This window comes from Ammospiza caudacuta, chromosome 2 (genome assembly GCF_027887145.1).
Source record: "Ammospiza caudacuta isolate bAmmCau1 chromosome 2, bAmmCau1.pri, whole genome shotgun sequence".
Taxonomy (NCBI): domain Eukaryota; kingdom Metazoa; phylum Chordata; class Aves; order Passeriformes; family Passerellidae; genus Ammospiza; species Ammospiza caudacuta.
The window spans coordinates 107,294,290-107,315,509 of NC_080594.1; the positions used below are offsets into that span (position 1 = coordinate 107,294,290).

General features: G+C 42.4%; 1 protein-coding gene across 2 annotated transcripts in view; it reads left to right on the plus strand.

Moving 5' to 3' along the window:
• PTCHD1 (patched domain containing 1) overlaps positions 1–20,565 on the plus strand; it is a 38,674-nt gene extending 18,109 nt beyond the window's left edge. For both annotated transcript variants that reach the window (XM_058825293.1, XM_058825294.1), the window contains exon 3: positions 12,995–20,565. In XM_058825293.1, coding sequence (XP_058681276.1) covers positions 12,995–14,649 — 1,655 coding nt within the window. In that variant the 3' untranslated portion in view covers positions 14,650–20,565. The remainder of the gene's footprint in view (positions 1–12,994) is intronic.
• The last annotated feature ends 655 nt before the right edge of the window (positions 20,566–21,220 follow it).

The window sequence follows — 21,220 nt, forward strand, 5'->3', positions numbered from 1 at the left end:
GGAGCAGGTGGAAATGAAGGCAGGACCCAGGCAGAGTTCCCCTGAGGTTCAGTCTCAAGTGGAGGAAAGTCAGGGGGAGAAGGAGACACCCTTGCAGGGCTGCGGAGGAGGCTCAGGAGCAGGTGAGGTATGGAGCACTTTGGAAGGTACCTGGAGGAACCAGGGCTCATAGTGGCACCTTACAGATGCAGAGGAGTTCCAGTCACTTCTTAGAAACACAGATTTGTTGGGGGCACTCCTTCCTCATGGCTTGCCTTGGGGAGAGCTGTGCTGATGGAGAAGTGAGCTCAGATACCTGTACGGGAGCTTTACAAATGCAAAAAGTTGGAGCACCATAGATGGGATATGAGGTCAGAGACGGTTGGGAAATAAAGTTGGAAGGAAAAAGGCAACAGAAGAAGAGGGAAGATCAATGTGTTTGATGATAGGAGTGAAAATCACAGGAGGGCAAGTGAGAGGACTGCTGAAGGTTAGAGACCATGAAGGCAACAGGCAACTAAACCCAGCAGGGCAGCTGGCAAGCAGCACAAAAACCTGAGGGTGTTGAGGCCAGCACACAGCAGTACATGGGGCTCACTGGTGCTGTGCCTCAGTCCAGTTAGGCACCTGGCCTGGCTGCTGCTTAGTTCTCTGGAAGAACATGCTGGTAGGGAGTTGCAACATATGCCAAATTCATACATCCAAAAAGCATCCATTATCCTCCCCATCAAGCATCCAAGTGTTTGCTATATTCAATAAAATTGAAAAGTCAACATTGGTTACATATAGAGAGTCAAAAACAGTGAAGCAGCCCCTCCACAGGCCCCCCCAGTGCCCTTCAGTCCACACACAGGAGTAACACACACCCCCAAATGTTTGACTTCGTGTAGTATTTTTCCACCAATTTTCCTGCTGTCAGCTAATAAAAATGTGACACTTACTGAGTCTGTTTTTTTATTCCCCAGCTAAGCTTTCTCGTTCTACCTGTCCAACTGTCCCTCTGCTGTCCTTTCATGCTGTGAGGAAGCATGACCTCTTTCAGCTGGCTCAGCTGCTGCCCCCATGTCTCTTTCTCCCATCTCATCCATCTCTTTAGCAATATCTGGCGGCCTCCTCCAGCAGGACTCACCCATCTTCCTGCTCCAGGCAGGGCATCTCCTTCCTAATGCCTGCACAACTCTCAGCATCTTTTGGTCTCCCTAAGCTTCCTTCATCTTTTCTGCTGTTTTTCACATTCCTGTCAGTGTTTCCCCTCTGCCATTTTGGTTGGGTTTTCTTTAAATTTCTCCTCTCTCATCCTCCCCTCTCCTCAGCCACAGCTGGGCCCATTGCTCCCACCATTTTCCCTATATTCTTCACAACTTCCTTGGCACTCAGCTAGGTCCCCACTGTGCCCTGCAATTGTATCTCAGCTGCTTGTGGTTTCCACCATTCATCCTTTCCTTTTTTCATGCTGCCAAAGCACTCCAAGTACACTTGGTTTTTTGTCACTCCATCTGCTCAGCTTTCCCAGTTCAACCCTGCACAGCTCAGTTACAGTCCTAAAGCATTTTGTGGTTTGTTCCTTTCATCCCTCTTCTAAGAAATGAATAAAATTATCTGGTTTTATCTACCCTGAACAGACAGAATCCCAGGGTTGTCACTTTCCACATGATGCTTTTTTCTTCTCCCTTTTCTGTTCTCAGTCCCTCAGTCTTTTATTGTGGATTCTTACATTTTATGACATCTCTAAGCAGCCATGCATCTTTTGCAGTCCTTCAAGCATCACATGGTATTTTTGTTTCTCATGTGGAAGAGGGAGTAAGAGCAGAAGTAGGTTCCCAAGCCACCCCTCCTCATTCAATGTTCCAATTAGTCTTCTCACCAAAGTCAGCACTGTCCACCCAAGGTGGAGCTGATTAATCACCTCCTTCACCTGCTGGTCTTCCCCACTCCAGCTCTCCTGAAGGATGATGTCTCCAACCACTTAAGGAACCCAAGCACAGAAGCCACTATTGCATGGGAAACAAATAGACTTGAAAAACAAATGGTGCAGACTGTTTTAGACAGCAGCCCTTTCCTGAGCAGTTGGAAAGCAGCAGGCAGAGCTTGCAGCTGGCACACAGGACAGACACACAGCCAACATGGTGCCCAGGCTCCCCCTTCACCAGCACAAAGCCCAGAGAAATCCCTGCACACGGTCGTGCTTCTTGGCTTCAGAACACTGCTGATGACTCAGATAATTTACAATGTTTTTTGGAAGAGAGGAGCTGTATCCATAGGAAGTCAGTCCAGAGAACATCTTAATGTTGAAACCAGGTGCTGTACAGCCATTTCCTCTTCATTTTTGGTGCCCCAATATCCACTTGTGAAAAGTATGTTACAGGTGATGCAGCATGTTCAATGAACATTTATTTATGCAAAGAGGAACAGAAAGCTGTTCCACTTTCACTGTCTGCATTCTTTTAACTGTGAGGAACTCAGTGCATGCAGGGGCTCAGTGGAGCCTTTGTCAGAGGTGTCCCAAACAGTCAGAAGTACTGAGAGTTTGGCACTGACATCCTGATTTTCTTCAAGCAGTGAAGTCCCTCAAGAGAAACTTTCACATATATGAGAATATACTGGAAGTTCAGAGGTTAAAGAAAGGAATCTTGTCTCTATATCTACATCTACATGTAGAATGTGGGTATGTGTATATATATATATATATATATATATATATATATATATATATATATTTGTTTGTGGTACACTTTATATACTGGGCCTGGGTGGTCAATGAAGACCTGGGGAACATCAGCAAGAACTGATATGACTTCATTTTAGGTCTGGCTGCAAGAGAGATGGTGCACATTGTGAGCTTCAAATAAATGACATTCCCCAAATAGACAGTAGCCTAGAGGTATGCAGGGAGGGGACCAGTCATTTTCAGGTCATGAAACCTCTGGCAGAGAATCCAGAGGTGAATTAACTAAATTGGAGTAAGTCTGGATGCTTTGTGAAAAGCCCAAGTTGAGTTCCAAACTTGTAATTTTTTTTTTTTTAATCAGTAAAAATAGTGAGTTGGATGTGCTTTAACTGAATTTTTGCAACTTTCTGAACATTGTGTTTCACATATGGTTGATCTATATATTATGAGTAAGAGTAGTGACAAACATCACTAAAACAGGAGAATTTAAGTGTATGCCTGAGATGTTGCAGTTGTAGCTTTCTCGCCAGAAAAGGAGAAACTTGAAGAGTGGTAAACAAATTCATATTCCATTGGCCCATGTTCCACTGGGACAGCACTCCTAGAAGCAAATGATATTTTAGCTTGTAGCCTTAGAAATTTAAAGCAGATTGAAAACCTGGTTGCCCCAAGTGTACCCAGTATGCCTTACTCCATCTTCAGGAGGTTTGCCGTGTGTCACTTGGCTGCTCTGTAACATGGTAGATATTAACCTAGCACAGGTCATTGCAGGAGGCTCTCACTTGTAAGTGCTTCTTTTCCACAGCATGCATAAAATCTGTCCAAAAATTACCTAGTGATGGAAATCAGTTTTCAGTTCTGTCTGCTGATATGAGTCACAGCATGTCATACATGAGACAAGCCCGGGTTTCTTAACAGACTAACTCCACGTGTGACCACATCCTCCGCTAGTGAGGCTCGAGCTTTGTGCACCATGGGGAAATTCATCCTGCCAGCTGTACCTGTCCTGTCCTGGCACTCTCCCACCATGTACGGCTCCCCTGGTGCACAGGGCGAGCTCACACACCCTGGGGTCTGCACCCATGCCAGCAGCAGTGGTGAGCAGACCCTGCCCTCCTCCCTTGTTTTCCTCCTTGCAGTTTTCTCCTTCTCTCTTCAAAAAACAGCTCACCCAGGGCACTCTGCTTCCTGGGAGATTTCCTGGTGTTTCTGAGCTAAAGAGCATGAAGAGGCATTCCTGGGAGGACTTTGGGACAGGCAGATCCTTTGGAGGCCAGACAGAGTCAGGTGCTTGCTCCAGAGCACAGACTTGCATGTACGGCACAGGTTTGGCTCAAATGCTTTTGGTTCACATCTACAACAGGTCTGGGGGTCAGTAGAGGAGCAAGCCATGCAGACACAAATATTCCAGCAGCTAAAACCAGATTTTGCTAACACACATCTCCTTCTGTTGCACTGAAAGAAATATGACTTTTAACTTTTGCCATGTCTTTTGTGAAGACATAGGAAAGCAAGTGACACGTTTAAATAGAGCTGACAGCCTGCTATTTAAATGCCAAAACAACCCTTTACTGATTTTTAAGTGGAATAAAAGTGGATTTTGAACTATAACATAGTTTGCTTATCAAAATACAAGATCTGCTCAAGTTTTGTCTCAAATGTATCTCTGTTTTTAAAATGTGTTTATATGGCATTCTTGCTATCACTGTAACAACAAAATCTCAAATATTACATTGTTTCAAAAGTAAAAAATACAAGAAAAACATCCATCTTTCTCCCAAAACCTAAATCAATAATTTTATTTAACTGAAATCAATGGGTCTGTTCAGGATTTACCATGTAAGTGCTGAATTGCATGTATAATCATTATAGTAGGAGGTTGTTAATTTAAACAGAATTTGGTATACTTTAAAAAATTATTTTGAAAATGCAATATTAAATAGTAAGATTTTTTTTATTAGTAAATAGCTCTAAAATACTCCAAAAATAAAAAGTAGTGAACCATGTTACCACCATCACTGATTAGGGATTGTGGTGAGATCTAGGGACTATGAATATCAAGACATTGTTTAATTCTACTTAATTAAAATATTTCATTCTCTTTGTTTCTTTCCCCCTTAAATAGATAGAAAAATTACAGAATGTTTATCTGTGTCTTGTGTATGTGCATGTATTTCTTCAAAGATAGGGATTTATATGTAGAATGATTTTTCATTTCAGTACTTATATGTCATCATGGTTTATATATATGTAATATGTGATCATAGTTTCAAAATTAGCTTGTGACTTGTACCATTTTCGTAAATATTGGCTCATTTTAGTTTGTTTGCCATGATAAAAAATTGTACTGAGGAGTTTATAGTGTGTGTGCTCCAGGCACCCCAAGCATTGCTGACTGTGTCCCCACAGTTCAGGTGAGAGCGAGGGGGTGATTTCATATTGTCTGTGCCTGCTTTGTGCCCATGTGTACTTTTTAGTACAGGTCAGAAAGGGCTACACCTGACCCAAACAGACTGTTTCACAGGACAACAGAGAATTGACTGGGTGCTCCATTTGCAAAAGCTCAGTTTAAAAATTTAGGATATTATGGCAGACCCTCATTGCCAGAAGGTTGGGATCTAAATTACTATGGTGCAGCAGATCCCTACGAGTCTTAGGAGGAACCTACTCCCCTTTTGTGACTGGGAGTGCTACACAAGACTTAAATGAGGCCTCAGCCTTGTGCTGGGTTTCCAGACACACTCCATTTTCCTGACTGTGCATTAAGCAATTTCAGTGCAGGCTTAATGGCCCGGAGAGTCTTTCAGCAGGATCTATGACTGAGAACATCATTGTGGTCTCCCAGTGTGAAGCACTGAGCACCAGTTGAAGACATCTTCTCTGCAGGCACCAACCGAGGCAGCGTGTGCTGCACGGGGACACTTTCTCTTCACAGTGCATTTCTGTGGGCACAGCCACCCACAGCTGTGAAACACAGCAGATTCTGAGAGCATATTATTAAACATTTTGGTTTCTCTTACTTTGTTGCCAAGAAGATACTGCACAAAACACAGCTCTCTCTGCAGAGACTGAGGCAGATTTTTATCTGATGTACATGCACCAAGATACTGTGGTTTTGATGCTGGTAGTAAGTTGAGGAATACTTGGGCATGCATGGGGCTTTGTGACTGGGATGACCAGTGCTGTTGTAAACACAGTTGGAGAGATCAGCCTGACACTTGAGGATGAATGGCTAATAATCAAATGCAAAGAAAACCAGAGATTGATCAAATGGTTTCATGCCTAGATACCTAACAGGCTCACCTACCTAATTTCAGTATGTGTCTCTCTTGGGAAGATCCCAAGTCAGATGTTAGTACCAGCCATAGTACATCTCAGGTGATAATATGTGTTAAATTTAGTACCCTTTAAAACAATAGTTGCAAATACAGAACCTACCCAACAGTGCTGTTACCATCTTTCTGAGGTGTGCTGTCATGCCTGGAATGCAGTTACAATCCTGACATGTGGAGTCTGTGGCACAGCAGGTGGATAAAGCCCTGCAATATGCACAGCCTATGCTTATACCAGTACATCCCATCCCATGTTGCTCTTCATGTGTCCCGAATTCCTGTACCATGCCTACACATAGCATTTGGGTTTACTTGGCCTTTGAACCTGTGCTTGGAGGCATGAATGAGTTCAGCTGAGCTTGTGTGGCTTGTGTGACTTCGATGACTTTGCCAAAGAGGATGCATTTAATGCTTCTCAACTGTCCACAGCCTGCAGTCCCCTAGTCACAATTTCCCTGAAACAAACACTGCTGCCTGGAAACACAGTTGTTTAGATGATACCTTACAGGATGTTAGTATCCTCCAGGATTTTACTCTACACTGTGAACTGGGCTCCCACAAACAGGCAAGTGTAGGAAAAGCAAGTAGGATTCACAGTGCATTTCTCAGCTCAGCACAAATGTTTGGGACAGACAAGTCTGCACTGTGGGATGTTCAGCAATACACACCCTCCTTCACGTCTGACATTCATGCAGCAAAACTGAGTGTTGCACCATTTATGGACCACAAGGTTGGACATTGCTTGGGGTTTGTTACAGCAGCATGCTAATGATGGTATAGCTGGTCAGCTCAACCCTTGCCAGTAAATCGTTATCCACTCAGTGAAAAAGTGTTGTATAAATTAGGCTGATTCTGTCTGCATGCTGAAGGATCTCGTTTAGCTGCAGTATTGCATTATTTCAGTGAGAACAGGCTGTGGAGCCAGATGTTTGCTTCAGCTGGATGCAAGTATTCTTGCTCTGCCTGTCACCTTCAGTAGCAGTTTGAGCCTGCTGTATGTTCTGGGCTGAAATCCTGCCTGCTGGGAGAGGCCACGTGAAGCAGGCCAGGTCTTCAGTCAACAACTGGTTCATTGCAACTCCTGTGACAAAGGGAGTCTGGATTAGTGGTTTCACTTGGCTTGTCAGAAGATGGGAGCTGATGAGATCACTGATCTAGCTGGAAAAAAATATGTCAGCAGGGGGAAATTATCTCAGCCTCTTTGTTGACGTTACTGTAGAAAGCAGTTCTAGAGCTGAGCAGTGTCCATTTTTATTTTTAATACTGTCAGCTAGGAAAATTCATTGCACCTTCATTATATCATATGTTATTGCAGGTACCATTTTGGAAAGGGCAATTCCTGTGATGGGATTCTGATCTCCTATGTACTATTTTTGCACAAGAGCAGTTCTTGAGACCTTGCCTGCATTGGCAGCAAGCTAGGATATGCATTTACAGCATCCTAGTTATTTGATGTTAATTCATCTGGTGTTTGTCTCTGCAGATGATATTTCACTCCACTTTGAATGTGAATCAAGCTGTGCTTCACAGAGACCCACAAAGAAAGCTGGTGCAACATAGTTTGCCCTCTGTACATTCACACCCTTTTTCACAGGACACTAAATTCCTCTTGCAGACAAGTGCTCCAATTTAGAGGAGTGATTTCAGGCTTAAGTCAACCTGAGTGGGACAACACTGGTCCAGCTGAGCTGATTACAGGGATGCAGCCATTGCAGTGCAAGCAAAAACCTTAAATCAAAATCCACACTTAACCTCAGATATTCCATCAGAGCATGCTTCCACATCAAATTTTCAGCCACCCAGTTTACAAGGCCCCCATATATCCTACCATGAGTCATTACCCATTTCAGACAGTCTTTTGTGCCATCAGCATCAGGAAAAAATTTTGTTTCAAAAGTGGCCTTCAAAAAAAAAAAAAAAAAAGCTACTTTCTGATCCCCACCATTCCTTTAGTCCAGTGTGGACTAAAACAGGTGAATCAGTAGCCATGTGGGAGCAGAAAACTTCAGTAGGAGAGCAGAAGTAAGGCCTGAGAAGAGAGAAAAGTGAGAAACACCCATAGCCCAACTTTGCCACTAGGGAAGTCTGCTCCTTCTGGAAGACTTTGATGCTTTATTGGTGTTAATTGTGGCAGTGAATGGGCACCATATACCCTGGTGCAGTACTCAGCCTCCCTGAGGGGCAGATCTGGTGTTGTTAGTGTTTTGTGTGCCTCTGCATTAAAATGGGATTAATAAAATCTATTTGCCCTGAAATGCCACCTTCCACACAGAAGGTTGGAACTTCACAACTTGTAAAGGGAATTTTACTCAAGTATCAAACACATACAGAGACATACAACCTTCAAAACAGTAAGGACAAAAAAGATGAGACCCACAGTGTACTATTGTCCTCTACTTTCATAGATGGGTAAAAGTGCAAAAAGAAGTACCAAAAAACCTCTTTCTCAGTCATTCCTCTCAATTTCTCTGATGGAAGAAGTCTATTTGGATATCCAAGCCTCATATTACCACAATAAGATCAAAACTTCACATGATTTTAGTGCAAAATTGATACCCCTCACTTGTTTTACAAAAGCAGGCAGCCGGCATTGTTTCAGGTAAGCAATTAAACCAAGCAAGTAGAGAACAGGTTTGTGACTCCAGAGACCAGCAGGTCACTTTGCTGCCCTCTCACAGGCTCTAAGGGTGGTGAAATCCCTTCTCCTCCCTCTGCTTTGGTCTCACTATTTGCAGTCAGGAGCAGAGCCAGCACTAAGCCCAGGCTGCCTGTGCCAACCCATGAGGGCCCCTTGCTTGAACAACCACTTAACAGGGGAAAGGATGCATTTCTTTTTTGAGGTTTGAAAATGGTACTAAAAAGAATTATTTCAGTGCCTGCACATAAGTAGTATTTTAAAATGAGGTAAATTATTTGATAATTTTAAGGAAGATAAAAATTTTCTTTCATTTTCACAACTTCCTATGAATGCTTTTTTTTCTGATGTAGGCTCTGCATTGATTTTGCAGAGCATGTGTAATTGCAAGACTTGTTTCTGAAGGAGGCAAATGAAACTTTTTATAGCTTTTTCAGGCTACTCATAAAAGTGCTGTATTTAAGCTAGGACTAATTTATCAGGTTTACTGGTATTATTACTATTATCATCAGGCTCTAAAATTAAAGGTAGCCCACCTCAGGCTAAAAAACCTGTGGAGATCCTCAGCATTAGCAGTAGTTTTCTTCTTCATTTTCTTTGACTACATAACTCAGAATGTCTGCTCTCAGTCCTCCAGCATAAGGTAGGAGTATCTCCTAAATACAAAGCAGCAGAAAAAGAGAATAAGAAAAAAGTTTGATTCCCATTTTGTCCAAAATACCTTTCTCCTCTCCCTTTAACATTTTCCTTTGACCCTGAACTTCTTTTCCTTAAAAAACTCCCATCTTTCTGTGTACTTCTTGTTAGCTCGTGATTGTACAGCCTGGCTGTAGGGCACGACCAGTGAATCATAGCAGCAAATGTCAGCAGGAAAAGATCTCCAGTAGCCCATCAGCTGTTTGAGTTCATATTTATTATTTACTGAATGACCGTGAATAATGAACAAGTTGCTCTAAATTATTGCAGATTTGCGCCTAAATCTCTATTAAAAAGGGAAAATCAGTTGAAGCAATTACAGAATTTACTTACAAGGAAAAAAATTCCCTTTGTCTCATTAATATTACATGGAGAAGATGTAGCAACAGTGAGAGAAATAGAGGTAATTGGTGCAAATTGATTAGGGGTGCAAAAAATGAAAACTCTGAAATGACAGAGAAGTGAAAGAAATTCTCTCAAAATGCTTCCATGGAGATATCTACCCTAGTCTCTGTGGACTAGACTTATATGAACATCAGCGAGTTAGAGTGATGGAGATTGTTCTCCAAGTGGTTTGCAGTCAGTATTTAGAGGTAAATTAGGTTAGGTAAATCCCATCCTAGCTAAATACAGCTAATCTTTGGACTGCCTAATTTGTACTTGAGTTTGGGCCTAATTTTTTTCTGAAGAAACTGGATAAGGTCAGGAATGGCACTGGTGCAAAAGTCTGCAACTTTAGGCATGTCCTTCTCAATGATAATTCTGTACCTGTCATATAAATGGACAGAGAAATCACAAACTGTACAATTGAAGGAAAATACCAGCTCCTAGTACATAGATTGTGTAGCAAACAACAAAAGGAACCTATCCTAAAATAGGAAAGTATCCAAATATTTTTCTCTTGGCTTTGTGGAGCACATGTGGTGACGCCTCTTCATGCATTTACTTGAGCAGTTCTCTAAATCAGATTCCATTTTAGGGTAGTCCTGAAGATTATGTAAGAGCAAATTGTGGTTTTATCTTTCCTGCCTAAAGAAGGAATGTGGTATCAGAAGTCATGTTATCAGGCATTATCCAAAGCCTTATACCTGTTAAAATGTCATGTTCAGCATCATATTTAACTAGCTCTAATTTCCTTCTCTCATTGCACATTCAAAGGTTCCCCAAATTAATATGGCTATTTGAGTATTTTTAGGCAAGAGCCTATTAATGCTGGGGTGGTTTTTTTTTTACAAAAACATGCTATAGCTAAAGCTCATGATGGAAGTAATTTGTAATATTCAATGACCTCATTTTATTCTGTTTTGCTCACTCAATGCTAATGCGTATGATGCCATGTGAAATTCGCAGATGAGCCTGTCTGCAGGACTCATGGGAGCCATAAATGGATTAAACCTCTCACTCCCTACTTTGGCAAGTGATCAGTTACATTTAAATAAAGGTCAGTCTGTCTTTACAAAGAACACACTGAAAGCAAGCTTAATAGCTTTCCCTACTGAGCCTAGAACATAACTATTTGAAGCATAATTAGCAACGGGGTGCCAGTCACTGATTGTGCTTTTTGCTTGATTTTATGTCTGGGGAGTTCCAGTATTCCCCATTAGCTCTGAGAGGGGGCACAGTGCTAGTTATCAAATTGACAGTCTTGACCTGGCCTCTGAAAGCAGCTGTAAAACACTGTTGGGGAAAATTAAGATGAATGCCAAAGCCAGGTCTGTAATACTGCTACAAATTGGACATTTGAGGTCCATGCCACCACTCTAAATAACAAAATTGGTAAAATATCTGATTTGCATGAGAGTGTGGACTTCATTACACTAAACATCAGGTGATAAGGAGATATACCAGTTGTCCTATTGTCTCATCTTATGAGCTCTGTATTGTGACTTCTTTATGAAATACTCCATACCTATTCTTTCCAGCATAACGGAGTGACCAGCTCTGCCATCTGTCAAAATACAGATTTCAAGAAGGGTGGAGTGAATCAGCAACAACTTCCCCTACAGTAAAAGGTGCTGACCACAAAAGGGTTGTTTAGTCAAGTTAACTAAATATTTAGCCTGTATGAGGCATTTAAGAATTAACATGGTTATAGACTCACAGCATCACAAAATGGTTTGGGCTGGAAGGGACCTTCAAGATCATCTAGTTCCAACATGCCTAATAGATCTTGTGGTGTTCCACTTCTTCAAAATACCTCATTTGCCTTGGGTTTATGGGCTGGTATTTATATCTCTGGTAGCAAAAGTGATAATTGTCTACAGGGGAAGAGAACAGAGCTGATACAGCAATCTTGGTACTCTGCAGACAGCCTGAAATTCTGAGAGATCTGTGAATTACCTTGACCTTCCTGACTGGAGCATCAGCTTCAAAAGTTCAGTGATTGCACTTCAGTGTTATCAGCAACTAATTTAGCACTGATCATTTTATCTACTACTATCAGAGAAGATGGATAAGAGCAAAACACAGTGGACTGACTTTTGGGAATTTCTGGAGATAATCCAAGAGCAGACCAGAGAAGCAGACAAGTGACAGCAAAATCAGCAAAAGAATGAGGAGGAGGAGGAGGAATTAAAAGGCAGCAAAGGGGCTGGGATTATATGGAGAAGATCTCTTAACTAAAGATAAACGTTATAATAAATTATTATGAGAAAATATTACCATTTAACCTTTTAGGTGTGATACAAAGACTATATTCTGTTTATCTCTGTGTAAATTGTCAAACTACATTTACTTCAGCTCCTCTCACCTGGTAGATGGTCAATGGCTGCATTCCCAGCCCAGGATCACTACCAGAGAGCAGAGGTCTGTGTCCTCCAAATGCATCTTTACAACATAGAAACTGTAAGAGGAAGATGACTAACCAGGGATTAAAATAAAAGCATGTACTTTTCCTGATTTACCTGCACTTGGGGGTTAAACACAGGATTTTAGGTCATTCCTTTTGTGAATGGTATATCCATTTTAAGAGTCAATTAAATACATTACAAAATGTAGGCATTGCCAAGAAATATAGGGCTGTATTTGTTTTATAAGCTCTCAGATATACAAAGAAGACCAATGCCTTAAGCAGCTCCATATCAGTTTTACCACTCTCCTTCTCTAAAATTTATTTGTGCTTTTATTTGTTTGTTTCATTTCTAGGATTTCTTTTTCCTGGTGGAAAATTTGTATGGGAGGTGGAGAAATCAGTAACTGATTTAATTGATCATTTTCAGTTTGTGTGGAATTTTCATTTTTTACAGGTTTTCTACAATGCAACCAACTAATGTTCTGCTTCCAGCACAGGCACTTCAAGGTCGTATTTCTTTGTTTTCACCACAGGTCAGATACCATCACCAGGAAAAACTAATTTGAAAGCATCTTCCATCACAGGCACTCGGAAATAACGAAACAAAACAGCCAAGCAGAGTAAAAAAATCCTGTTTCTTTTACCCATGGATCCTGGGCCAGCAGTGCAGAACTCTCCTCAAGCTCTCACAGTAAGGTTTGCTATGCAGGTAGCAAATGTGCTCCTGTGGTTTACACCTCCCTAAGCATTTCTCTCTTCTACAGGACATTTCCTTCAAGCACTGGCAGCATCCAGCTGTGTCTCCTTTGAGCCTTTTAGCATGTTGACATTACTTTCTTCTGTGTAATTTGGTATTTGAATACATTGAACACTACCTTTGTTCTCTATTGTAGGTCATGGGTTGTATGGGACTTTTGAAATGTTGTCCTCCTGGAGAAAAACTAGAGAAGACCAACACGTTAAAGAGAGGACTGCAGCTGTATTTGCAGACTCCATGCTCTCGTTTTCTCTCACCACTGCCATGTACCTGGTCACTTTTGGAATAGGTGCCAGTCCCTTCACTAACATTGAAGCAGCCAGGATTTTCTGCTGCAATTCCTGTATTGCAATTTTCTTCAACTACCTCTATGTACTCTCCTTTTATGGTTCCAGCCTGGTGTTTACTGGCTACATAGAAAACAACTACCAGCATAGTATCTTCTGCAGAAAGGTACCAAAGCCAGAGGTATTGCAAGAGAAGCCTGCATGGTATAGGTTTCTTCTGACAGCCAGATTCAGTGAGGACACGGATGATTCAGAGGAAACGAACACTTACGAGAGTCATCTTTTGGTGTGGTTCCTGAAACGCTATTATTGTGACTGGATAACAAACACTTATGTCAAGCCTTTTGTAGTTCTCTTTTACCTTGTTTATATTTCCTTTGCCTTAATGGGCTACCTGCAGGTCAGTGAGGGGTCAGACCTGAGCAACATCGTAGCGACCGCGACTCGGACCATCGAGTACACGACTGCCCAGCAGAAGTACTTCAGTAACTACAGCCCGGTCATTGGGTTCTACATCTACGAGTCCATCGAGTACTGGAACACCAGTGTCCAGGAGGATGTGCTGGAGTACACCAAGGGCTTCGTGAGGATATCTTGGTTTGAGAGCTACTTAAATTACCTTAGGAAACTCAACATATCTACTGGATTGCCGAAGAAGAATTTCACTGATATGTTGAGGAACTCCTTCCTGAAGACCCCTCAGTTTGCCCATTTTTCAGAGGATATCATCTTTTCCAAGAAGTACAACAATGAAGTTGATGTTGTGGCCTCCAGGATGTTCTTGGTGGCCAAGACAATGGAAACCAAGAGGGAAGAACTTTATGACCTCCTGGAGACCCTGAGGAAGCTCTCTCTCACCTCCAAGGTGAAATTCATCGTTTTCAATCCATCATTTGTGTACATGGATCGTTATGCCTCTTCAGTGGGAGCCCCCTTACAAAACTCCTGCATTAGTGCTTTATTTCTGCTCTTCTTCTCTGCATTCCTGGTGGCAGACTCTCTGATCAATGTCTGGCTCACTCTAACTGTTGCCTCGGTTGAATTTGGAGTTATAGGTTTTATGACCTTGTGGAAAGTGGAACTAGATTGTATTTCTGTGTTGTGCTTAATTTACGGAATTAATTATACAATTGACAACTGTGCTCCACTGTTATCAACCTTTGTCCTGGGCAAAGAGTTCACAAGAACTAAATGGGTGAAAAATGCCCTGGAAGTGCATGGGGTAGCTATTTTGCAGAGCTACCTCTGCTATATTGTTGGTCTGATTCCTCTTGCAGCTGTGCCTTCAAATCTGACCCGTACACTGTTCAGGTGCTTGTTTTTAATAGCATTAGTCACCTTCTTTCACTGCTTTGCCATTTTACCTGTGATACTGACTTTCCTGCCACCCTCCAAGAAGAAGAGGAAAGAGAAGAAGAATCCTGAAAACCGTGAGGAAATAGAGTGTGTTGAAATGGTGGATATGGATAGCACCCGAGTGGTTGACCAAATTACAACAGTCTAACTTGATTTGTTGGTTGCTTTTTTACACTAGGTCTTACTGAGAAAAAAAAAGAAACCAGTACTGACTAAATGTGTGGGGACAGGAAGATTGGAGGTTTTCCCCTCCCTCCTCTAAGCTAAATCCAGGAATATTCAAAATTATGGGAGAAATTAAAAATAAATTAAAAAAAAAAAAAGCAAGAGCCGGGGTATTGTACCTTGCTCAGTTCCTATAACAGGTAATATGGGAGAATTTGCACACCCATGCAAAGAGAGGTTAAATTTTAGATGCATGAAGTAAGATCTAATGGAAGAAGTTGGGTTCTTAAGCAGTCGTCTGCATCGCCTGTACTGCAGATGCTGCAATTATTGTGGCTAAACCAAATCATGTTGAAAGGTCAACTGTCAAGGCTGAAGTAGCACTAAATGTTCGCTGGATGTAAAGGCTTTACAAACTTTCTGCACAGCAATAACTCAAGTCAGTGAGTCAGCTCTTATAAGTCTTTGCCATCACATTTAATATTTCTTTTCTCCCCTAATCTAAACATTTATGCAAGACTATATAAAAAATAGCAAACTGTACTGGGAAAGAAGGCAGTACACAGCAACCAAGTGCTTTCCAAACACCTTTATGTTATGAATCACTTTTTTTTTTTCTAAAAGTATCATTATTTTAAAATTGAAATCATCCCTTGTAACATTTTTAATCATGGTTTTATAGCTGTTTCTTTTTCTTATAAAAACAAAAAAGAACAAAAAAAAAAGGAACAAAAAATCCATGTGACTCTGTCACTCTAGAAAATATATAATTCTATTTTATACATATCTCGCTACTAGTTAAACATGTAATCTGCTTTACCAACTGTAATTTTGTTAGCACTCTACTAAGACATGTGAGTGGATCTAGCAGCAGACAGAAGATGGGGTACTGAATATTTCAGCACCAAAATCCATGATACAAACCTCAAATACTAAAATGTCATCGAGAAAGTGAATGTTAGGGCTCTTTTAGTGAGAGCCTATTTCAGGCCATTCACTGGTAATGCACACTAAGAGGATTAGTGGGTAGTTTTACATAATGTATAACTTAATCCCTCAATCTTCCTAGAGTACCTGTAAAGCAATAGACCTTGCAGCTATGGGCTCTTCCAGGAGACAGTAGACAGTAAGATTTGAGTGGAACAAACTGAAGGTTGGGTCTGTGGTTTAGCAACAGCAAGTTCAACAACGTCCCCAAAGAGCCCATGTCTTAGGGGCCTATTGAAAACATCACATGTAAGAGGGAATAAAAAACACCCAAAAAAACCAACTTAAAAAGATTACATACCAAGTCTTTTTGGAGCCAGGAGTTCTAAATCAATAATTCTGTCAGCATCTGTGATGTGGAGTAAAACAGATAAAGCAGCATCTCTTCCCTCCTCCACCCCCTCCACCCTTAAGAGCGACAGGCTCATTGCTGTAAGGTTTTATCGTGTGGTTGAACCCCAGTGGGGATATGTAAGCCAATTCTGTAGGTTTTGCTGAGAGTATTCTGACCATACATTGCCTGTGATGCCCCAGTGGCAGGAGCTGGCTGGTGTGTGTCGGGTGGGTTCATATGGACTGTTGCTTTGTGGTGCAACATGAATGTATTCCAATCAGACTCCCTTCTGCAGCTCATCTGGAAACTAAGAGCACTTGAAAGGTTTTCAGCATTTGGCACAAAGTTTGCTTCAATGTCAGTATCTGGAGGGGGAGGGATATTGCAAGAGCTTTGGGGCTTGGAGCACTGGGAGCACCATGCCTTGGGAGGCTGCTGTGGTACCTGTACAGCCACTAGGACGTCTGTGGTCACAAAACCAGGATGTGCTTCATTGCTTGAAACATCTCTTTAGCATCCAAATCCCAGTGACCCCCAAATGCCCTGTCCAAAACCTGCAAATGCCACCTACTGAATATTAATTTTCCAGCAAAGAGATATTTCTGAAGCATCCTTCCTAGCAGAAAATAAGATAACCAGATATTTTGCCCTGAAGCAAAATATTACATTCTCACTAGCAAAACAAATCAGAAGAGCAGCTGGCAACATTTACTTTCCCCTGGATAAGTCCCTTCCCTGACCAGAAGAAAGGAAGCTGTGTCCAGGAATGCACAGGCTCTTTGCTTAAGTAAACAACAGTTGCTTCAGTAGCAGCTGGGAAGCTGTAACAACAACTTCGGCCTTGGCAGAACACAGGCAGACACCTTGAAGACAGCCAAATGAATGTAAGGCTAGGAAAAAGATCTGTTTCCCCTGTTTTTTTTAAACTCAGGCTTGGGGCTATGTTTTCTGGCCAAAAAATATTCCTTAAATGTACTTCACTGTAATTTTCTGTGATCATCAGTATGTTGTTTAAATACCAGTCACCCTGTCCCCTGGCTGTTCAACAGGCAACTGCAGTGGCTTTTAAACTTCTGAGGGCATTAGCAAATTAGCTAAGAGTTACAGAGGAACTGCAATTCCTCTGCAGTGATCCACTGACTTGTGTGACACTTAGAAATGGGACACGTGTCAGAGAGGCTGTTTGTGCACTGCCGAGAGGAATACATGGCAAACACTGATTTTACACCTCTGCTATCCCTCATGCTATTCCCTTGCAAACACCAGATGCCAAGATAGTTACCATAAACCTCCTCACATCTAATTGCAGTGCATAGACCAGGAGCATCTTTAAAGAGATGTCCAAAGACAAGCTTGCAGTTTCACAGATCTCTTATTAAATCTCACCATGTGAGGCCTTCAGAGATCTTCAAGAAAGGTGATAAAACCAGGGACAAAATTACTTCTCTATCTCCAAACCTGTCAGAAAAAGGATGAGGAGGCATTCCTGTGACAAAGTGCTGCAGAAGAGGCTTGAGTGTCCACAGAAGGCAGGGTGAGAAGTCATGGAGTCTACGGTCTACGTCCTTGCCCCCAGGGCAGAGCCAGCAATGTAAATTTACAGAACAGAAATTTAAATAATTTCTGAAGCATGTTTGTCCAGCCCATTCCTAAAAGTCTTTTTAAGGGCATATTCCTTTCCCAGTAGTTCCCCCCAGTGCCATGTTACCCTCTCTAGTAACCATTAACTCCTGCTAGCCACTCAAGACTGGGATGGAGAAGAGGAGCTGTGCCCCTTTCTACACAGGGATAGGACAGGCAGGAGACTGGAGCATCCCCAAAAGAGAGAAAACCCAGAACAGAGCCAGAACCAACTTGCATACATTTTTCACTGTGTTTCACATCAAGCTGCCATTCTGTTCCCCAGCACTAGCAGGGTACAGCCATGGAAGTGTCCAAGGTGCACTCAGCCCAGGTCCGCGAGACTCGGCCTGGATCCTGATGCGTCTGAGGGATGCACCAAATGCTCCTTCTCTGCAGGTAGCTTGAATACCTCAACGTGAACCACATTCTCAAGGTTTCAGACTATGCTAAGCCACTTTGGCCTTCCTCCCCTTCAACCTTTTCCTCTGGAGCAATTATCTTCACCAAAGTCAATGGACCTCCCTGCACTGATTGATTATTAGGTGCAGATGCAGTGCTCTGTTCTCAGTCCAAAGCACTCCCAGTGGCTAACTGTGCATGAGATTTTACCCTTACTGGTGAACCTCCAGTTTGGAAGACTACCTAGGCTTAAGCAGATTTTTGTCATACTCTTAAGTGGCTTTTCAGCCCAGGTATCACTGTGGTTTTGTTTGCAATATAGATAATCCAATTTTTTATAAATGCAGTGAGTAGAGCAGAGTATTATACACTGTCAGGCACTGACTAAAATCTAACAGTGAAAATTTTAGCTAAGGCTAACAAGACTATGTAGGACTATGGCTCACTGAGCACATATATCTTCTACAAACATGAAAATTCCCATACAGTAAGGTATGGTGTACAGGATATTTTTACTACAGGGTAAGCATGGGGGAAAAGAGCCAACCTACCTGCATATGGCCCTCAAGATCAATCCAGTTTTCTTGTAATATAACTTCTGATATTGTGTTAGCACAAGTCCACTTTCAATTTACAATTACTCTAAATGGAGAAAAAAAAAAAATAAAGAAAATTTGTTATAGCTGGAATAACTATGCCATAAACATTAATTGATGAAGACAGAATTTTCTGCCCAAAGCAGAAATGTCGAAGTGTTCTAGTTAGATTAAAATTAGAGCTGGAATTGTTGAGAAAAACCTGTCTGTGAAAGAAAAATAGCTTCTTTTCCAAAGACAAGCAAATACACTTATTATGGTCAACTGCATGGACCTGGAGGGAATTCAGTACCAAAGTGGCCTGAGGTTATGTTGAGTCACAAGAGGATTCACATCTGCTCTCAGAAGTTTGCTGAGCCAGCGCTGAATTCAGGTAAAACATGTACTGGAAATTGAAAGGTGTACTTTTAAATGTTTATTTCTAGGCTGACTGTCCTCCTGTGAGCCATGAAATCCCACATCAGCCAACACCTTTATTTTTATTCAAAGGGAAAGCAAAACTAAGTGGTGGCACAACTGGGCAGAGATCAGGGGAGTCCAGAAGGAAGACTGGCTTCTCTGAAAAACAGAGAGAGCCAGCAAAGCAAATGGGTTGTGGGAGAAGACCTGGTGACTTCAAAACTTAGCAAAGTGGTGGTTTTTCCTACTTTGTTAACTCAGAAAGCAAATATCATCTTCAGGGTGACACGGGAAGGGAAGCTGAGTTAGTGGGCATCAGCTCTGGGTTTGCTGTGCTCTCCAGTTACAGCAGCTCCTCTGGCATGGTTGGGAGCTGTCAGCAGGATGGGAATTGGGCAGGGCAGGGCTGGCACTGCTGTGGGCACTGGGGATGCCAGACCAGGGCTGTGGTGGTGCCATTTCCCTTGTCCCCATCCCACAGCCCTGCCAGGGGTTCCCGGGGTGTGCAGCCTGCAGAGAGCATCAGCTGCCCTGCAGGAACAGCTCCTCACCATTCTCACCCTGTGGCAGCACTGCTGGGGGGTTTTGCTGAACCAGTGCTGTCATGGTAAGGCACAAACCCTGTAGGAAACCACTTTCTAGAAGCTCTTGGTTGGAAAGAATTACCCAGAGCCTTTTCCTCTCCTGCCTTTGCACACGTTAAAATCCTGATCCATAAAAATCAGATTGTACAATTTAGCTCTGTAGGGACAAAGTATTTCTTCCATGGCTTTATCCCTACATTTATCACTAAAAGTACCTGTCATTTATTTTCTTATCAACATTGTGAAATAACTAAGCCTTTCTGGGGAACACACAAGTCTGATGAGAAGGAGGTGGGGAGGGGGGAGAGCCCCTTCCCTTTCCCAAAGGTAGGAAGCATCTTCCACCCATGCCAGGCACTACTGCAGGGCACTACAGTGACCCCAGCTCAGTGCAGTGGGGAGGACAACCTTATCCCCCCTGCCTAATTTTATTAGAGAGCAGGGAGAACCTTTAACTCCAAATTTTGGGGGGAGATGGGCCCCAAGGAAGCCCTTGTGAAACTCTTCCACTGCCAGAAAAGCGCAGTGGGAAACTTCTTGTTTGGTTGGGTTTTTTGAGAAAGAGATGGCAAAAGGATCCCAGGAGGGCATTTGAACACGAATTCCTGTCCATGGTGCGTGGGTTGGAGCAGAATGGCATGCCCTGCCATGCCACCCCTTGCCCTGTTGTCCTGGCACAGCTTTCTGCCTGGAGAGAGGGCACCTCAGCATCACGTGCGCCTGCCTGGGGCAGCCGCTTCTCAGGCACAAATTGTTCTGATGTCGTTGGCATTCTGCAAGTCATTACCTTTTTTTAATTTTTGGGGAAAAACAAAACAAAAAAAGATCGGCAGAAACAATTCTAGATTATTTAAGCTCCAAGAAGTCTTAACCTGTGCATCAAATAAATGGCTTGCAAGATGTCAGGGGTTTTCCTTTAGGCTTTTTTTAACCTATTTTTACTATTTTTGTATTAATTTAGGGGGAAAATTGTATAATGAATCTCAATGTATAGCATAAGCCTAAAATAAAATGGCTGTCTCTCTCTTTGCTTCCTGTGCTCCCAAACTGCTACAGAAATCCCATGCCATCACCAATGCAACAAGCTGATTTTCCTGGCCTAACCCAAATAATCAGGGTGAGCGTGGTCTCCAAGTCCCCACAGAGAGGGGTGGTGGAGGAGTTCAGGGGCACCTGCTCAGCACAGAGCCAGCAACGTCCCCAGGATGATGGGCATGCTGCTTCTGCAGGAGCGCCTCTTGTTCCAGGCTGCACACTGCAAGCACAGGGAAAACCACATCCATTCATTTCCATGTTATTGGGATCTAAGTGCTTTTTGGGAGTGTTTTATATAATCCACCAGCAGAACTCCAGCCTCAGCTGGCAAACCAACAGCTAAGGCAAAAATCTGAAACTGATTTGATCAAAAACTACATTTTATTTCCTCAAACAAGACCTGGACCTTCTGAGATCTGGTAGGTAGGCCTGAAGTATTACTGTTTAACAGAAGTATTGTGATTGAACAGACTTATTGCTATTAAAATTTTTCTTACCAAGACCTTACCATTCACAAACTCAGAAGCCCCATCATCACTGAGAGACCACCTCTCTCACCAGCACAACCACAGCTGCCTGCTCTAGGATCTTCTGATG